At 54.9% G+C, this 14,946-nt stretch overlaps 1 protein-coding gene across 4 annotated transcripts in view; it reads right to left on the bottom strand.

The window, feature by feature from the left end:
• PKD1L1 (polycystin 1 like 1, transient receptor potential channel interacting) overlaps nucleotides 1-14,946 on the bottom strand; it is a 126,719-nt gene that overhangs the window by 93,392 nt on the left and 18,381 nt on the right. Inside the window, exons 3-7 of one of the 4 annotated variants that reach the window (XM_086697127.1) lie at nucleotides 14,300-14,433; nucleotides 7,518-7,606; nucleotides 5,634-5,754; nucleotides 4,889-5,100; nucleotides 4,225-4,523 (exon numbers count right to left, since the gene is read on the bottom strand). In XM_086697127.1, the coding sequence (XP_086553253.1) occupies nucleotides 4,225-4,523; nucleotides 4,889-5,100; nucleotides 5,634-5,754; nucleotides 7,518-7,606; nucleotides 14,300-14,433 (855 nt within the window). Of the gene's footprint in view, nucleotides 1-4,224; nucleotides 4,524-4,888; nucleotides 5,101-5,633; nucleotides 5,755-5,868; nucleotides 6,059-7,517; nucleotides 7,607-14,299; nucleotides 14,434-14,946 lie in introns of those variants that run through there. The other 3 variants (XM_086697128.1, XM_086697129.1, XM_086697130.1) reach the window with 3 other exon arrangements.

Raw genomic sequence — 14,946 nt, 5'->3', positions numbered from 1 at the left:
TGGGGCTGGATCCCATGAATGGTGAGATCATAACCTGAGCTGAAATCAAGAGTTGGATGCTCAACTGACTGAGCCACCCAGGAGCCCAAAAATAAAATCTTAAAAAAAAAAAAAGGTTATGGGGGATCAGGGGGTGCACCTGGTCGTCTCAGTCAGTGGAGCGTACGACCCTTGATCTCAGGGTCATGAGTCTGGGCACCATGTTGGGTGTAGAGATTATGTAAAAATAAATTTTAATTTTTAAAAAAATTTTTTTATTTTTACATTTATTTTTGAAAGACAGAGTGAGACAGAGCACAAGTGGAGGAGGGGCAGAGAGAGAAGGAGACACAGAATCTGAAACAGGCTCCAGGCTCTGGGCTGTCAGCGCAGGGCCCGACGCGGGGCTCGAACTCACAAACTGTGAGATCCTGACCTGAGCTGAAGTCGGACGCTCAACTGACTGAGCCACCCAGGCGCCCCCGTAAAAATAAAATAAAAAAAAAAATAGAAGAAGAAGAAAACATCTAAACAGATGAATTCCCACGGATAAAATAGAAGGTGGCATAGAAGAAATGGAGGCGATTAACATCTATATGCGTGTGTATGTATCAGTCTCAGAGAGTTATCAGCAAATTCTCCAAAACAGAGTAATGATTTCCAAAGCTATTTAAACCATTTCAAGACCAACAAAAGAATAAAGAAAACCTCCACACAACATCGATACCCCAAATTCAAAACAACCACACAAAACTTAGTGACTACAGACGAGTCCCATGTCATTACCAGAGGAAGAAACATAACTAAAATGTTGGGAAACTGAATTCAGCAGCATGAAGAACAGTACCCCCAAATCCAGTGGGTTTTCCCTCCTAGGAATTCCAGGGTGATTCAGTATTAAGATGCTGGTTAGCGGCACCTGGGGGGCTCAGTCGGTTGAGCGTCCGACTTCGGCTCAGGTCATGATCTCACAGCTTGTGTGTCAGGCTCTGTGCTGACAGCTCGAGCCGCGAACCTGCTTTGGGTTCTGTGTCTCCCTCTCTCTCTCTCTCTCTGCCCCTCCCCTGCTCATGCTCTCTCTCTCTCTGTCAAAAATAAATAAACGTTAAAAAAAAATAAAAAACAGAAAGATGTCGGTTAATATTTACAGCTCTAAAGAGGCAGGAAAGAAATCATAAGATCAGCTCCACAGATATTGAAAAGGGTTTCACAAGTTGGATGACTCTTGATTTTATTTCATTTTTTTTTTTTTTAGTAGGCTCTAAGCCCAAAATGAGGCTTGAACTCACGACCCCATGATCAAGAGTCACATCCTCCACCAAATGAGCCAGCCAGGTGCCCCATGGCTCTTGACATTAAAAAAAAGTCCTTGATAGGAACCCTCTTCCACTGTTGGTGGGAATGCAAACTGGTGCAGCCACTGTGGAAAACGGTATGGAGCTTCCTCAAAAAATTATAAATAGAACTACACTATGATGGGGGCGCCTGGGTGGCGCAGTCGGTTAAGCGTCCGACTTCAGCCAGGTCACGATCTCGCGGTCTGTGAATTCGAGCCCCGCGTCAGGCTCTGGGCTGATGGCTCAGAGCCTGGAGCCTGTTTCCGATTCTGTGTCTCCCTCTCTCTCTGCCCCTCCCCCGTTCATGCTCTGTCTCTCTCTGTCCCAAAAATAAATAAACATTGAAAAAAAAAAAAAAATTTAAACAAAAAAAAAAAAAAAAAAAAAAGAACTACACTATGATGGAGCATTTGCACTACTAGGTGTTTACCCAAAGAATACAAGAATACTAATCCAAAGGGATACACACACGCCTATGCTTACTGCAGCATTTTCACAACAGCCAAACTACAGAAACAGCCCAAGCGTCCATCGGCAGGTGAATGAACAGATGTGGTACATATGTACAATGAGATATTATTCAGCCATAAAACAAAATGAAATCTTGCCATTTGCAATGATGTGGCTAGAACTAGACAGTATTATGCTAAGCCAAATAAGCCAGTCAGAGAAAGACAAATATGGTTTCACTTATATGTAGAATTCAGGAAACAAAACGAATGAACAAAGGGAAAAAGAGAGAGGCAAATCAAGAAACAGACTCTTAACCACAGAGAATACACTGATGGTCACCAGAAGGGAGGAGGGCGGGAGAAACAGGTTTTGGGGATGAAGGAGGCACTTGGGCGATGCATGGATGTGCTGAATCACTATATTGTACACCTGAAACTAACATAACACGGGTATTCAATTCCTAGCTGGAATTTGAAATTAAAAAAAATTTTAAAGTCCTTGATAAAAGAGCAAAGATGAAAATTTCCTTAACATTTGATAAGTTACATCGGTCCCAAGTCTGGCACCCAGTTTAACAAACGACACTAAAAGCATCTCGTGACAAAGATGCCGCCATCCTCTCCCTTCAGGCCCCCTGTTCAGGAAGTCCCAGCCAAGGTGATTAAGTAGGACAGGGAAGGACAGGTGTCAGGCCGGGGGTACGGGGTTGGCATATCACTACTTGTAAATAATGTTTACGTGACTGACAAACACTGAAGAATACGCTTCACGGTTAAGGATTTGTGGCCACTCAGAGCGATAGAACGGTGCAACGTTAATAGCGAATACCAGCAACTTCTCCACACCCGACGACAACCAACCTGAAGATAACACCTGATGGGTGTCCTCTCTATGAGCTAAAACTCAGAGACCATAAAAGAAAAGATAGAGTATACTTGATAGAAATTAAAATTTCTGCATGAAAAGCAAAAACAACTCTAAGCAAAGCCTGAACACAAACGACACACTGAGAAAAAGAACTGTTGCAGCTTATATCACCTACAAAGGGCTAATCTTCGTAATTACCGAAAGTGCTCATACAAACACCATGGGGAGTTGAGCCACAAAAGTGCTATTCTGGGTACAATACGGCAGATGCTGGCCCTTTCTCATGGTCGGACCTAATAACTAGTGAGAGCTGCTCTGGGGACTAGAAACCAGCCAACCCTTGTTGCGAGCAGTTTAGTAACAACCGTCAAGTTACAAATGCACCCGGGGCGCCTGGGCGGCTCAGTCAGTTGAGCATCTGACTCTGGCTCAGGTCACAGTCTCACCGTTCGTGAGTTCGAGCCTCACATCGGGCTCACTGCTCTCAGCCTGTCAGCTCAGCCTGCTTTGGATCCCCTGTCCCCCCTCTCTCTGCCCCTCCCCCTGCTTACTCTCTCTCAAAAAATAAGTAAAAAAAAAAAAAATTACAAACGCACTTAGCATTTGAGGCAAAAATCCCTCTTTTCTTTGAAGTGGCAAAATGGCACACACGTGTGATTAGTCACCGCGGTGTTGTCTGTGATATTGAAAGATTAGAAGAACTCTCGATGTGTACAGATAAAAAGCATGGTTAAATAGACTCGGGCACATTAATGTGCACCCAGCACGTGGCAGGGCAGGGAAGCCCGTCCTGTGGGGACGCGGGAGGAGCTCCAAGATGTGGCCGGGCGTGTGTGCCAGCGGGGAGCAGGGCTCCGAGTGCCGCCCTCATCTGTGTTCAGGAGGAGAGAGGGTCATGTACGGGCACCAGAGGCCTAAGGGATAGAGAGCAGGGGTCCCTGAGGGGGGACACCCATCACCACACATGCCTCTGTAAGGTGGGGGCTTGAACTATGAGGATGTCCTAAGTTCAAAAGATAATTTTAAAAGATAAACAGAAAGCGGGAAGCTGCACGCTGCTGGCGAGCAGGAAAAGGTCAGAATTCCCACCCACCTCGCCCCCCACACTGGTGCTGGGGACTCGGTCCTTCTCCGGGCAGCATGGTCCCAGCGCCACGGTGTCCGGAGAAAGAGGTTTTTTGTCACTTTGCCTACATGCAAGGTGTTCGACACTTTAGTACAAACGATGAAGTGTGCAGCATCATGTGCGTGTGCACCCACCTGAAGGACAGTGTCAGCAGTTCACACGGTGGCTCAGAGCTTTCCCTGGGGAGGGTCACGTGGCTCCCCAGGTGTGCGAGCAGGACAGACCCGTCCCGCCTCCCCTACGTGGGGAAGGGTAGCAGTGGGGCCGGCAGGACACAGCAAGGGAAAGTGCTTGGGGGCGGGCTCGGTGCAGCCCCCGAGCCTGTGTTACCAAGACACGGAGGGTGCGGGAGCCCCGGGAGAAGCGGGGTCTCCTCCGGCCCAGTGTGGCCGGGGCTACCCGTGGGGTGTCACCGAGTCTGCACCCGCTGCCCGTGCTCTAAATGGATGCCAGACCACCCACCTTTCCCAAACTGGTGGAAGGCGGTGACCGCCGTTCCCTCGGACACGTCGCGGATCCTCACTTGAACTCCACAGCCGTCCCCGAAATCCAGGAGCAGACACAGACTCGCATCGGAAGCCACCTGGACCCGAAACCCCAGACTCGGAGGGGCCCAAGTGTCAGCTTCTGGGAAGCAATGAACGGCGGGATCAACTGCGTCGGCAGGACCTTGCACGGAGATGGCCCCAGGGAGACACTGAGTGAGGGGACAGAGCTGCTTGGGACGAGGCCAGGACACCAAGCCATCGTGGCCGAGGCAGCTGTGTGGGGACAGGAAGGATGGCTTCAGAGAGCATGATGGTCAACTGGGAGGGACGGAGACAGGAGGGTAACAGCCCGCCCAGAAGCAAGCGCTATGGGACCCGAGGGCAGGGCTGACTTTCACTGGTTCCTAAAGTGGGGTCCTGGGGCCAGCAGCACCGCATCACCGACCTGGTGAGAAGTGCTGGGGTGGGGGGTGCCGGGGCAGTGGGAACAACGGTGGCCACCTGTGTGGTCCAGGGCACTGAGGCTCAAGGCGCTGGCCACAACTACAATCACTGCTAGGTGGACAGGAAGACAGTGAGTTGCCGGCTTGCTGGGTGTGGCTCCCGAATCGGTGGCCTCCGCGCCACCCTTCCCCTACCTTCTGGGCAAGGTGGGAGAATGTGAAATCGGGGCGCTGGTTTCAGTGGATGCACGCGCCCCGACCGGGGCCCCCATCGCGACAGCGGCCGACGTGACGTCAGTCCCTGGAAGCAGGTCCGGGGCCACGTCCTCTGCAGAGCGCTGCCGTCCCGTGGTGCAGGAGGGGGTCCCCACCGTCACGCTGCAGGAGCCCACCACAGGGCGGGTGCACTGGGATTTAAGAGGTTAAGGAGTGAAGGGTGATGATGTGGCCTAGTCTGGAGTCAGGACCGGTTTCCGGGTTTCCGCCGCGTGAGAAAGCCGGCGAATAGAGCGCCCCGGTGAGGCCGAGGGCTCCCTGACTCGGCTGGGCTGGCGCAGGCCGGCCCCGTGTGCCGCACACATGGAGGGGGACAGGATTCACGCTTGCCAGCACCCCGGCCAAGACAGCGCCCAGGACACCCTCCAGCACGTTCCACCAGGAGCCTGGGGAACCCGTATCACCCCGAGTCCACGCTGCTCCCCGGCTGAGCTACTACCAATTTGCAGGGAAGCGGACAGCTGAGCGATGGCGCTCTGGCCGACAGCAAAAACGTGCTGTACATTTTCCTTATTGAGGATCCAATCGGGTTGTGCTTTCCAACTGCCTGAGCGGGGTCTGAAGGCCCAGAAGTTGGACACACGGCTCGCCCAAAGGCCCCAGGGCCGCCTGACCCCACCAGCAGGTTTCTGGAGACAGTCTGCCGTGTCGGGCACACACCCACCTGGGGAAGACCACAGAAGGCACTGCTTACTTTCCCAGCCACACACATCCGTTGGCGACAGGGGCGCGGGCCACGGCTGCTCCAGGAGCTGGAGATTTTAACGGAAGGTTCCTGGTTGTTTCTGGACACAAAGGGAAAAGGGACAGTGAGGACGGCCACGCTTCCTCACTCATGGGGCCCATCTGAACACGACTTTCTCCCCGGCTCTCCCGGGGGGCCCCTCTGTGACCCACACCTGCTCCTTGGTGGTTCGGGTGACAGCAGGGTGCCCTGCAGGTAGAGGCCGAACCAGTGTTCCGGGGATGAGTTTCACTGACGAGAAGCATATTTAAGGCCACAGACTAAAATCTGTGCCCAGATGGGACCCCGCTTCAGATGGCTGACCCGGAAGGCAGGTCACTGTCTACAGGGGCTCTGCCGTCCAGGGGAAGTGGGCTGCCCTGAGGCAGAACAAGGCCTCCACGACATTCACCGTGAGGTCACAGCGGCTACTCCCGTGTAGGACGACTGCCCACTGCGTTTGGCCCATTCACAGGTTCCGGGAAAGGGATGCGAGGGCCGTGACCCACAGCCAGCAAGGATGAGGCCCTCTTAGGGGGACCCCATCACGTTCCCTGTCACAACCCCATATACCTGGCCCGGTGAGCCGCACAGGGGAACTGTGCCCAGGCCTCTCAGGTACATAGCACTCAGGGCTGTCTTCCCTCAGGCCCAGGGCACTCAGAGCTGCCTCACCTCAGGTACAGGACACCCAGAGCTGACCCTGCCTCAGGCCCAGGGCACTCAGCACTCTACCCCCCTTCACGCCCAGGGCATTCAGATGCGGTCCCCCCTCAGGTACAGGGAACACAGACGCCATCCCCCACTCAGGTACAAAGAACTCAGACTCTGTCCTCCCTCAGGTACAGGGCACTCAGAACTGTGCCCCCCTCAGGTATAGAGGACACAGACGCTATTCCCCCCAAAGGCACAGGGCACTCAGAGCCACCCCCCCGCTCACATATAGGGAACTGAGATGCTATTCCCCCCTCAGGTACAGGGAATTCAGACGCCATCCCCTGCTCAGGCCCAGGGCACTCAGAGCCATCCGCCGTCAGGTACAGGGCTGGGCACCTTCTCTTCGGGCAGGGGAAGGTTGCTTCTGGCTCTTGTGCTCTCAACCCTGGGCAGGAAACAGCGGCTCCCGGCTCACCTGGCCTTCTGGCAAAGGTCCTGGCCCACGTGATATTCCACTGCCTCCTGTCTGGACTTCAGCCCAACCCACGTAACCCACGTTTACTGTCCGTGTGTGAAACCTCTGAGGACTGCACCCGTGCCCTCATGGGAAGGGAGAAATACTCATTGCAGGAATGCCCAGGGAGTTTCAGGTCCCGTGGGCCTCACTGCCACCCTGACGGCTGCCAGGTCCAACCCTGGCCTGGGTCTCCCCCACCTCCCCTATCTTTCTTCTCTATGAACCTGACTGCCCTAGGGACCTCATGCAAGTGGACGCCCATGACATCTATCCCTGTTACTGGCTCATTCCGCTTCACATCACGTGCTCAAGGCCCATCTAATGCTACTGCTTTAAAGTGTGCGTGTTTCGCACCCACTACAGGGTCTAGTGCCCTTGACCCTGGCAAGGCCCGAGGTGTTCCCAGTCTTCACGGTGCCCCCGTGGATGGTTCCCAACGTGCTGGGGGAGGTTAGTCATGGCACCTGATCTATTTCTCTCAACCGGCAAGAAGAGGCCCTCTTTCCTCCATCACGGTTGGTGTTCTGCATGCTGTCCACGGTCTCCCGCAACCCAGGCGGCACCCCCTACGTCACCCCGGCCCGGGCGGGTCCTTGGAAGGCCCCATGCTGTACAGAAGAACGGAGCTCAGCCAGGGCTCCCTGACATACCTGTTGGCACTGTCACCTGGATCTGAAGCAGCCCCTGTTCTCCCGCTGACCACACTTAATGGCGCTTCACCAGTTGTTTCCAGAATGTTCTGCGAGGGGGAAGATAACGATCATTTGACAGCTGCTTACAAAAACTCGGTAAATTAGGGAAAGTAACACTATTCCATTCACAGACTAGCGGTCGGCCCCTGCCGTGCTGGGCTGTAGAGAACCGGCAGAGAACAAAGCAGGCTAGTCCCCTGTTCCTGCAGAGCCCACGTTCTTGGGGACCTGGGGGGCCAGCTGGCCATGGCTGCGTGGCGGGTGCCAGGAGAGCAGGGGGTGACGTGGGAGGCAGGGAGGTTGGATGGGAATTTGCATGTCATTCTGAATGAGATGCAGGTTTGGGCACCAGTGTGGCATAATCTGACCAATGGTATGGAAGTGTTAGCCTGGCTACCATATTGAAAAAGGCCGTGGGAGGCAAGAATCCCAAGGGACATCTTCTGACTTGACTCTAGATCCAGACATCGGATGGACTGTAGAGACACGAGTGGGCAGGGTGGTGCCACTGTCTGCCCCTGTGGAATCCCTACAAGAGGTGGGCACCATAGGACATTTTTGTCAAATTGACCAGCACAGATCTCCCTTGACGTACGAGGGGGTTGCATCCAGATGAAGCCATCATAAGTTAAAAAGACCATTAAGTGGAAAATGCATTCAACACACCCACCGTCCCGGACATGACGGCTGAGCCTGGCCCACCTTAAACGTGCTCGGAACACCTACACGAGCCTACAGGCGGGTAAAACGCTCTTCTCACAAAGCCTGTTTTATAATAAGCTGCAGAATGTCTCATGTAACTGGTTGAATGCGGACCTGAAGGTGAGAAGCCGAGCGGCTGTGTGGGAGCAGAAGGGTGGTCAGGGCCTCAGTTGCTGACTCTTGTGACCACGTGGCTGCCTGGGAGACGCTCAGGTCCTAGCGAGTGTCACCAGCACAGGAAAATTCCAAGTACAGTTTCTATGGAACACGTATTGTTTCCATACCACGGTAAAGTGGAAAATCCCAAGATGAGCCATCGTAAGTCGCAGACCGTCTATAATGAGACTGGCTGACAGCTTCTAACTGCACTGGATGATGCGAGGGGGAGGAAAGGAGAGGCTCAGAGATTCGAACTCCCAGCTGGAGCTGCTTACAGATCTTTGTCGCCTGGAAGGAATCCCGACCCTCCTGGGTCTGAGGATTGCTGAGATTGCTGAAAATCAAGCCAGAGGCTCCTCTCTGGGGTGTGCGTCCACACCAGCGAGAATGCTGGCCAGCACCAGGAAAAGGCACAGCCCTGCCCCCAGCCCCCGGGGGTGTGGCCCTGCCAGCAGGTGGATTTCAGCCCTGGAAAACCGATTAGACAGAACAAGCTTCTGTTGCATTAGGCCACCAGGTTTGTGATTTGTGTCGGTGGCCCCGGGAAGCCCATGCAGGAGCTTGGCTCCAACGTGGCGGCCTTGCTAGGGTGGTGGTCAGGGAGGCGGGGAGGGGGCTCGGTTAGGGACACCGGTAGGAGCCAGGAGCTAGGACGGGGCAGGAGGGGCTATGGGAGCCAAAGCAGGACCAAGCAGGAGAAAGAAGGAAAGGCAATGCCAAGGGCTTGGCAAACTCGGGGCCTGGGTGGGCACGGCCGGGCACCTGGGGCCAACCGCGCCAAGATGCGTCGCTGGCCTCCGCTCTGCTGGCGGCCGCGGCCTCCTGTGACAAAACCCACGACTCCTGCGCCAAAGGGCAGGGAGGAGCCGGACGGGGGGATGGCCGTCAGACCTTTCCAGGGCTTGCCACCTCACCGGCCCACACTCAGAGCCCCGGCCCCGACAGTGTGCCACTCGGCGTACGTATAAAAGGCAGCCACCATCCTCACACGGAGTGCCCAAGCTTCAATTATTCTTGACATCACGTTTAGCACAAGTGGTTTCAGCCAATTAATAACCCAGCTCCTCCCCTCTCGGGAGGCCCTCACCGAACTGTCCACGCACACTCTCCACCTGCTCTGAGTACCAGACCTCAGCTCCCCAGAGGAAATCACAGCAAGGTGTCGAGGGCCAAGGCCAAGGCTGACAGATGCCCAGCACCCGGCCTCTCTGCACCCCCACTGCCATCTGCCAGTCTTGCTGACCGGGGGCGGGCCCTGCCCTTTCCTGGGGATGCGACCCCTCAGGCTAAGGCAGCCCCCTCCCTGAGTCTGGAAGGTGCCATGAGCTGGGAGTAGCCAGAGGGAACAGGACAGGGGCAGGGACGGCCACCAGCTCCTGGGCCTCCATTAGCCTCCTGCCTGCAGGTCCCACAAATTCTACCTTCAGCTGAGCTAGTTTGTAACAACACAAGCTTACTGCCAAGGGTTTCTTTTCCAACTCTCCCTATTTATGCAAAATTTCCAGAATAAACTAGTCCATGGAGGCAGACAGAGGATTAGTTGTTGCTGGGGGAGGGGCTGGGGAGAGATGTTCACGGGGCATTTCCTTTGGGGGACGATGAAAATGTCCCGGAACAAGAGAGCAGCGACAGTGCACAACCTCGTGAATGTTCTAAGTGCCACTTAACTGCACACCTTAAAATGGTGTTGATGGTAAAAAATAATAATAATCATAAAGGGGGAAGGGGGGAAGAGCTTAGGCCTTACGTGAACACAGTGGAAATCACGATCCATTCTGGGGATTATACAGTTCCTGTTAAATCTAAGTTGGACCATAACCTAAATTCAGCCCGTGACGACTTCCTCCCGTTTCCCTTCCTGCCTCCACCTCTGCCCCTCGCCCACCACACGTACACTCCAATCGTTGGTCAGCTACCTGCAGGGCCTCTGAAACATCACATTGCTTCTTGCACATAAAGCCTTTTCCAACTTCTCCCGTGACCTGACCCTATGCAGCATCGCAGCCCCTGAGAAGGCGCCCAGCCTTCCCCACCAGGCCCCTGGGCCCCAGGGATGCGGCCAAGGCTTCCGCAGCCCAGCAGCCCAGCATTTACATCATGCTCTGTGCTTTCCTAGGCGGGAGTTCCTGGAGTGCAGGGCCCTGTAGTTTTCATTCTCGGAACCGGTGGGCACAGAATAGATGTGGGATATGTGCCTGTTTCCGAGTCAGTACCCAGGCAGAACCTGTGTTTGTTACCTTCTGGGATACAGTAAGGATGCTCACGTTTGCAACAGAGACAGAGCTCAGAATGAGTGGGACCATAGGGTACCCTGCATCCCACAGGCCCGGGTGGGGAAAGGCCAGGCCCCACAGACGCCACAAGCATCGGCGGCAGTGTTAGGACCATAAGGGAAGCGAGTGCCGAGGGTCCCCTGGCTCCTGACCTGGGGAGTGCCAGCTTCCCAGCACACCCACAGAGACAGAATTCAGGAGAATCCCACTTTTTCTTTTCCTGTGGGTCTTCCGTAAGCAGCTGACGCTTCTGCAGAAAGAATAATAGAGTGGACGCAGGAAAATGCAGCCCCATTTAACGAAGTTTGGGAAGTGGTATTCTAGAAACTTCGTCAAAAACTTAGACAAACTTGCTAAAGGTATGTAAATGAGTAACTGAATAAAGGCTGGAATTTGGGGGGGAAGCTTATGGTGAAAATGCAGTGCTTTGTTCTGGGGCAAAGTCACCACAGGGCACTTCTTCAGGGAAGGGTGTCAGGCTGTGAAAGAGTTCCCAAGGAGCGCCTCAGAAAAGTGAGTGTAGTAGCTGCAAAGGTGTGAAAGAACATTCACAAGGTTCGACCTACATTTGTGCACATTTTACATTTACAGCACCCATCAAATTATGCCCATGGACCACAAAATAATTCAGCAAGTGCAGCTTTAAACATTGTTTGCCTCTGAACAGCTTGAAATGTCTAGAAACCTTCTCTCTCCAAAGCGTGCGGCCTGAGTAGTAACTTACAGGCTGTGCTCTCCCCCGGACAGGAAGAGTTTTCTGACTAGGAATACAGTGTGGGCAGTCGGGCAGAATCTGTTGGAACAGTTGTGCTAACGGCAAACTCGAGAAAGCCAAGGAACGGCAGATAACCAGGCTGGTGGGGCCAGCCAGCAGGACGGTACCAGCACCTACCAGCACCACACTGGGAGGGCTGGCGGCCATGCTCCTGCTGTGACCCCCAGGCCCCAGCCACACCTGAGTCACAGGGCCTGCGGCTGTGGGACACAGTACTAACCATGCGCAAGCATTACTAAGGGCCCCGAATGTCTTATTCTGCAATAGCAAAAATGTAAATCTGATCAGGGGTACCCACATTTTATTCCAGACAACAAGATGCTCTGAAAACAGAAAGCGCTAAGCCAGCCCTCAGGGTTCTGTCCTGAAGACATGAAGGCTGGAGGGAATATGCCTTCCCCCACTCGGTAAAGACCCCCAGGTCTCCCAGGAGTCAGGTCGCAGTAAGGACCCGGTTCACCCACCCAGTGTGTCCTGTCTCATCACTCTCAACTCAACATCTATTCACCGAAATCACCCCCAATCTGCCGTCTGAACTACAGCAGTGGGTTTTACAACCTTAACATTCACTTGGGGTAAGAAACAGTATTACTCATTTGTGTTTGTTCTAGAAAACTACATTTGCTTATTAATGTTTCACGTAACATTTAACCTATGAACTATGATCTTTGACGGGTCCCAGACCCAATTCCAAAGTCACCCCCAACACCAAGCAATTCTCAGATACCAGCAAGAATTCAGCTCTCTTCTGACGCCTTCTACCAGAGACGGCGTCAGACCCCACACACGGGTGATGGGTTCAGTCTGCCAGGCCCCCCACCCCTGCAACTTCAGGTGCCAGCCACAGCCCCAGGCTATCACCCGGAGGTTCCAACGGGCCTCCTCCTTTGGTTCTTGGTTCTTTTAATTGGTTAGAGCAGCTCACAGAACTCAGGGAGACCCGTATAGTCCCATTCACCAGTAAAGGATATGGTGAAAAGTGGAAAAGCTGCAGGAGGTGAGGTGTAGGAGGGGGCATGGGGCTTGACCACCTCCCCAGGGCCCGTTGCCCCCTATCTCCGCGTGCTCACCAACCCGGAAGTTCTCCGGACCCCGTCCCCTCGGGTTTTTATGGAGCCAGAGGTTGGGGGTGGGGTGGGGGGACTGGAGTTTCAACCCTGGAATCACAGGGTTGGTTGCCCCAGCAATCAACCCGCACCCCCCCAGCCCTGGGGAGGGGTCTAAAGTCTCCATTAACGTAACAAAAGACACGCTCCCGCCCTCTATCACTGCAAAGTCCTGGGGTTTGGGGATGAAGACCACATACACATGAGAGATCTATTCAGGTCATCCGGATGCCCAGATGTGCATTTCCTACAAGTCACAGTATGGCACACAACTTTTAATGTGGTGTGACCAGCTCCACCGACTGGAAACACTCTCTGTAACGACTTGAAGTGGGCAAGACCTATCCGTTCTCCCCCGGCTCCCCCTGCACCAGAACATTTTACAAACTCAGTCTGGAGTCTCAACTTCACACAACACCACACCACAGAACCGCCTAATCATCAAACTGTCCAGGACCCCAGTCTGCAGCCCCACTTGGCCATTGCTCGAGGCTGGGTTGCCCGGGGATCCAGGGAGCAGGGCCATGGGGGCTGGGGGAGGAGGGGTGGGTGGGCTCAAGATCAAGGAGAGCCTGGAAATGGGCAGGAGGTCCAAGGCCTTGGGGACACCCCCCAGGGCCGGCTGAGCGTGTGGGTCACCAGAGCAGGTGTGGGTGGGGCACCCACACCAGGTCCACAACAAACCCACAGTACCAGGGTCCACTTGTGTCTGGGAACGCACCCCAACAAACTTCTCCCGGACCCTGCTCTCAGATCATTACAAGTTCCCCGTTGCAGACATCCTTCCGGATTAACCTGAAACGATCCCTGTGAACTTTCACAAAGTGGCAGCTGAGCCTGGAAGAGCTCCCAACGGGAACAGAATGGGCTGACAGAGGTTAATTTTCAGATACAAATGCCCTTAGAGGTACTGTGTACAGGACAGGGGACCTCCTGGGGAATACTGGAAACCCCATGACAAGTACGAGGGACCACGTGGGGAGTACTGGGGACCCCGTATAGAATACTGCATGCAGACCTCTATGAGGAGTACTGGGGACCCCATGGGGGTTACTGGGAACCCCAAAGAGGAGTTCTGGGGACCCACATGGGGAGTACCAGAAACAGCTGCAGGATAATCTCTGCCAAGGGGCGGGGAGGTTCTGGGAGCTTCTGCAGAAGGGGCTCCTTTCCATCAGGACAAAGGCAGAGCTCTGGGCTGGCAGCAGTCAGAGCTCACTCTTAGCCGGACTGCATCGGGCACAGGTAGCCTCGTTCTCAGGGCCCGCCGCACCCCACGCTGCTTGCTGTGCCCCAGCTTCTCCTAGGACACTCCCCACCTCCTCACGCCACTGACACCGTCTGTCCCATCCTCTCCACCCCGACTGCTGTGGGCCGTTCTGATAGCCAGACACAGAAGCACCTGCTCAGACATCCAGGTAGTCTAGTCTTACCAGTAGAGGCCTTCAAAGAGCTCCCCCGGGGCCCCCAAATAGGGTTTCGGCTCCCTGGGGGCCCCCTGGGAGCCCCCTGGGGTGCAGCCCGTCCCCACTTCTGTCTCCGGAACGCATCCCGGCTTCTCACGACAGGATTCCAGATCTGCAAGTGAACCCCGCTCCCTGGACGTGGCACACGGGGCTGAAACCACATCTGCCCGGCTCCTACCGCACCCGGGAGGCTTTCCAGGGCTGCACCAGACACGCGTGTTGCTCAGGGAGCAAACCCGAGCTCCCCAGACGCCAATACCTTGTCCCACGACACCAGCGACACCAGCGAGGGTGGTTTCTCCAGTCCCGGGTCTCCTTCCGCCCGTGTCCGCGCACCCAGAGGACGGCTGGACTCGTCGGTGTTCATAAAAGGCGCAGGATTAGCGTGGACCTCTGGGGAAAAGAACAAACGAGGTGTGGGGACTGCAGTGTTCGATGAGGAGACCCGACCTCACACACGGGTTAATGCCCCCTGCTCTCCAGGTGGGTCAGGAGTCCTGTGCCCGTGGGCTCTGCCTGTGAGGGCGGCTGTGTGTATTCGGTGTTTCTTCCTTTTCATCCTCACCTGGCACAGCGTCTCAGAGGTAAACAAACACAGGCTACGTCAGGCAAGTCCAAGGCCAGAGCTCCTGCTCACGACCCGACCCTGAGGGCCCTCCCTCTCTCCTCCAGGGCTCAGGGCAGAGAGGATGAGGTCAAGGGCTCCCGAATCAGGGAGATGGGCACAAAATGGAAGGAACCACAGTCATGGGACTGGGCAGGGATTTGCTGGGTAAACATGAAGACCAAGAAGATGCCCCCAAATTTACAAGCCAGGATGCTCCCACCTGAGGGCTCTGGGCGTGCCCAACCCTGCCCAGCTCCCTGCTCCCAGCTCCCTGCTCCCTGATCCCACCTGTCAGCTCC

Source organism: Puma concolor, chromosome A2, assembly GCF_028749965.1.
Source record: "Puma concolor isolate L17-30 chromosome A2, mPumCon1.1.hap2, whole genome shotgun sequence".
NCBI classification, from domain to species: Eukaryota; Metazoa; Chordata; class Mammalia; order Carnivora; family Felidae; genus Puma; species Puma concolor.
The sequence above is the reverse complement of the archived record's forward strand: the minus strand, read 5'-3'. Positions and strand labels throughout refer to the sequence as shown.